The following is a 5,275-nucleotide window of genomic DNA, read 5'->3' as shown; positions in this document are numbered from 1 at the left end:
ACACATATATGAACATATGTATATGTGCACACATACATTATATATATATACATTCTCATCATGGCATGATTATCTTTCTTTAAAATATTTATTGGCCTGTAAATATTCACTGTCAAATAGATTAATTTTACATTTTATAATACAGAGCTGACATGGTCCTCTTACATAATCAGTAAATTACACTGCCCCCCCCCCCACGAAATTAAGAGAAATATATATTACACATATACACACACGTGTATGTAAGTATAGGTACATCTATCTATCTATATGTGTTTGTGTGTGTGTGTACATAAATATACACACACACACACACAATGGGCTTCTTTCAGTTTCCATCTACCAATCCACTCGAAAAGCTTTCGCTGGCTTGAGGCTATAGTACTCGGCACTGAATCCAGAACCATATGGTTGGGAAGCAAACCTCTTACCACTCAACCACACCTGTGCCAATTGGGTATTGGTCAGTTTTTTCGGGTTTTTTTTTTTAAGACAAACAATAGAATTTTCAAAAAAAAAAAGTAAGACTTGAAGATAATCAAATACATAACAAATGCTATGATGTACATATATGTTTATATATATATATATATGTGAATGTGCACACACACATACACACACACACACACACAATATATGTAAGTGAGTGTGAATCCTAGCATGCAGGAAGATTCATATTCAGACACAAGACAATTCGCAGCAGCATCAGCAACGATTCCGACCAGCAAAACCAAATGTCTTTTACAAGACATCCACAAAAAACTCACATGGATTTCCCATGGCCATTCTGAAAGACTGTCGACTGCCAGACAGGTCTGGGGGCATCTGTCCAAGCTCGCGTGGCATAGGGGGGAGACTGCGCTCACTAGGAGCTCCCCGCCTAGCACTGGCCAAACTACCAGTGTCTGTATCACTGCTACCACTTCCAGCAGGGCTTGCGGATTTCCGTTCGGACTTCTCCTTGTCTTTCTTTTTCTCACTGCTGCCAGATGCACTACTCCCTAAAAGACAAAGATAAACAGAGGCACGTTAGGAAAATGTGAGCAAGACAAAGAAAGTAGTTAGTGTGTTGGCAAAGCTTTAGAGTTACCTGAGGTTTCTTTGTGAAAAAGAGAACAAGATGTTGGTTTAGAAAACAAAGGTGGAAACAGGAAAAAAGTGCACGTGTGTTTGTGTATGTGCAAGCAGGTGCATATAACTGCAACACGTTTCTAAATTCCTCTTGAGATTGGTAGATTACAAGATAAATATTAGTTAAAAATTAACACATAAACCCAAAACGACTGAATCCATAAATGTGTGTGTGTGTGTGTCTGAAGCCACCTCCATCTTACACACATAGAAAATTAATAAATATCAGAGCAAAGACGTTTTAGATGAGTAATGCAGGAGCCTGTGTGGTGTAGTACTGGTTTAAATCTAATTGTGTGTGCATTGATGCATAAGGAAAAGAGAGAAAAGGAGCAGAAAGCAGAGAGAGATGGTGAGAGAAGAGAGAGACTAAGTGAGAAAACTCTAGAGAGAGAGATTGAGACAGAGCATGGTGTATAAATTTGCTAGTATTTCAATAAATCTCTTTTAAAAAGAAAAGTATTTACTTTACATATTAAAAGTCATTTACCAAAGTGGAATTATCTTTCTCTTTAGAATAACATTGTTCTATTGAAGCACACCAGTAACTTTATTATTATTATTATTATTATTATTATTTGACATTAATAGCAGTCATTAATTAATTATCAGAAAATTAGGATTTTCCTTCTTCTTATTTTCAAATGTGATGTTACTTTTTTAAGGTGTAAAAAATGAATCAAGCACTGCCTAAGGGGTTCAGAAGAAAAGAAAGCATTGGGAGTCACCACTCTAAATCATCATTGTTGTGGTCATCATCATCTTTTGGGTTCTTGTCATGATCGTTTTTTCCATCACCTGAGTTCATCATGATTATTACCATCATCATCATCATGAACATCATCAGTTTCACAGTTTTTGCATTTCCATAGACCTGAGAATATGGATCTATGGCAGAATATTTTCCCATTTTACAATTACGGGGTGAGTGCACCAAGTGGTGATAATCAAAAGTGTGACGTTAATACCTGTTCAAATATACTAGAAGCACATTGAAAATTGTAAACAAACCATTCACCATGTTTTGACCTGGAGAAAACTTCTTAATGTAGAAATATGGTGTAAATACACTCACATTAGGCACAGGAGTGGCTGTGTGGTAAGTTGTTTGCTTACCAACCACACGGTTCCGGGTTCATTCCCACTGCGTGGCACCTTGGGCAAGTGTCTTCTACTATAGCCACGGGTCGACCAAAGCCTTGTGAGTGGATTTGGTAGACGGAAACTGAAAGAAGCACGTCATATATATGTATATGTATGTATATGCATGCATGTGTATATATTCGTGTGTCTGCGTTTGTCCCCCCAACATCGCTTGACAACCGATGCTGGTGTGTTTACATCCCTGTAATTTAGCGGTTCGGCAAAATGGACTGATAGAATAAGTACTAGGCTTCCAAAGAATAAGTCCTCGGGTCGATTTGCTCGACTAAAGGCGGTACTCCAGCATGGCCGCAGTCAAATGACTGAAAAGAGTACATCATCTTGCAGCACCACCTATCCGGACTGTGACAGTGGTGCTGCCATCTGGTCTCTGTGACTGAAGAGCAGATAACTGTTCTTGCATCTCAGTCTGCATAGGTGGTGCAGTGAGCTGATGTCGGTGTATTTACAGCATATGTCTACATTAAGAAGTTCTCTCCATGACCAACACAGTGAATGGTTTGTTTCCAAGTCCGAATGTGCTTCTAGCAGATTCAAACTGGTATTAACATTCCATTTTACAATCTCTTCATCAAAACTATGCCCCACCCTTTATACCAATACTGCCATCCTCTTCATTATCACCACCACTGGCCACAGTTAAACATCTATTCTCCACACACACACACACCTTTGTGGAGCCCAATGGTGAAACAAAGCTATTTTAGTGCTACCATTTTTAAAGAAAAAAAAACACAAGGTAATTGTAACATGAGGGTGATTTGGCTGCTATTTCCCATAAGGAGAGCAAACAGGGAGCATATGTGTATGTGTGTATATGAGAGCATGTGTGTGTGTGTGTGTGTATGAGAGCGTGTGCACGTGCACACGCAAACAACTGTGTGCTTTCACGTGCATCAACTTTCCAATATTTCATGTGTGAACTCACATGCTCACCCTCCCCTTTCCTCTGCCTCCACACACACACACGCACATTTGTCAGTGAATGATGGGGCAATGTGCAACCCCTTTGTAGGATCCTATTGTAACAGTAAGAGTGTAACCAACATAGCAGTATAATACAGTCGTTCTTCCTTTTAACGTATCTTCCTGCAGTTTCCAATTAACCAATTCCTGTCTGGTGAAGACCAAACACAAATACCATATTAAAGAATTTACAAAGTAAAAAAGAGACTTTAGCTGCAGATATTACAAGATATCAAATACCAAGATCCATACTACCACCATGCACATATCATTCACAGTTGTGTGTGTATATATGTGTGTGTGTGTGTGTGTGTGTGTGTGTGTGTGTGTGTGTGTGTGTGTGTGTGTATATATATATATATATATATGTATGTATATGTATATGTATATATGTATGTATATATACACGTATGTAAATATATATGTATAAAATGTTCACAGAATTAACTTGTTGAAATCTACCAATGAAGAAGAGACATAGCAAGTTTTTATCTTAGCCAACATCTCGAAAACTTATTGCCACTGGCATTGGAAACATTATCAACGTAGAAATGATGATAATAATAATAATAATAATAATAATAATAATCTGTATCACCACCATTATCAACACCATAGTCATCTTCATCATCATCACCGCCATCGCCATCACTGCTGCCATGATAACCATCATCACCACAACCAACATCATCATAAATCACCATCACCACCATTAATTATCATCAACATCAGCAGCAGCACTAGGATAATATCTACCCAGCTTTCATCTTGAGGTAGCTGAGAAAATATTAATCCAATCATACTGTTAAATTAAACATAGAAAAGATTAAGATGTGGTGGCCTTCATGATACATTTTTCTGAAAATTTGATGCTACCTTTGCCATTTAAAAAACTATAACCATCGGTCATTTTTATCATCATCATCATCATTTTGATTGTCTACATCATCGTCACATGCCCCACTTTTCCACACTTCAAGCATTCATCCTGGTCCACTAAAATACAAAATTGTTGCAGCCAGAATAAGTAGAAAACACACACACACACACACAATATAGGTGAAGGCACATGGCTCAGTAGTTAGGGCATCTGACTCACAATTATAGGGACCGGGCTGTGTGCTGAGTTCTTGAGCAAAACACTTTATTTCACGTTATTCCAGTTTACTCAGCTGTAGAAATGAGCTGTGACATCACTGATGCCAAGCTGTATCAGCCCTTGCCTATCCCTTGGATAACATCAGTGGTATGGGAGAAGAGATTGGCATGTATGGACAACTGCTGGTTTCTCACAGACAGCCTTGCTTGGACTTGTGTCTCGAAGGGGATCTTTACCTCTTCATATATCTTTATTGCCCACAGGGGGCTAAACATAGAGGGGACAAACAAGGACAGACAAAGGAATTAAGTCGATTACATCAATCCCAAAAGGATGAAAGGCAAAGTCCACCTCGGTGAAATTTGAACTCAGAGCGTAACAGCAGACGAAATATTGCTAAGCATTTCACCTGGCATGCTAACAATTCTGCCAGCTCACTGCCCTTAATATATATACACACACACATGTCCTGAGTATGATTTAACACTGCATCTGACGCTGAATAGTAGGACCTGGTATGGTCTCAGCTATAGGCTAAATAGCATGTGATGCACTGGGAGTGAAGGAACCCATGAATGTCCTTTCGAGAGAAGGTGAATTCATATTAAAAAAAAAAGAAAGAAAACCTGAAGCAGAGTTAATTCGTGGTCTTCTTAACTTCTGTTGTGCCACTGGTTTTATGGCTGATTGTGACGCAAAGGAGCCTCAGTGCAATGCAGCACTTTATCCACTCACACACAGGAAGTTCTTGGGCTCCCAGAATGTTTGCTTGGACTTTCTAAGTGGTCTTGACCAATCACAAGTTGACTTCTACTATATAATATATTATGTGATCGGCCAGACTTAGCAGATGTTATACAATGCAGGTCACAATGTGCTTGCATAGTTTTAGCTTTAGAATGATGCCCCCCCCTC

The 5,275-nt window shown here is 38.8% G+C and overlaps 1 protein-coding gene across 1 annotated transcript in view; it reads right to left on the bottom strand.

The window, feature by feature from the left end:
• Positions 1-44: 44 nt before the first annotated feature.
• The window catches only part of LOC106876540 (segment polarity protein dishevelled homolog DVL-3), a 260,486-nt gene continuing 255,255 nt past the window's right edge, over positions 45-5,275 (bottom strand). The window contains exon 18 of the mRNA XM_052976893.1: positions 45-1,001. Within this exon, the coding sequence (XP_052832853.1) occupies positions 742-1,001 (260 nt within the window). The 3' untranslated portion in view covers positions 45-741. The remainder of the gene's footprint in view (positions 1,002-5,275) is intronic.

This window comes from Octopus bimaculoides, chromosome 26 (genome assembly GCF_001194135.2).
Source record: "Octopus bimaculoides isolate UCB-OBI-ISO-001 chromosome 26, ASM119413v2, whole genome shotgun sequence".
In the NCBI taxonomy this organism is placed as follows: domain Eukaryota; kingdom Metazoa; phylum Mollusca; class Cephalopoda; order Octopoda; family Octopodidae; genus Octopus; species Octopus bimaculoides.
The sequence above is the reverse complement of the archived record's forward strand: the minus strand, read 5'-3'. Positions and strand labels throughout refer to the sequence as shown.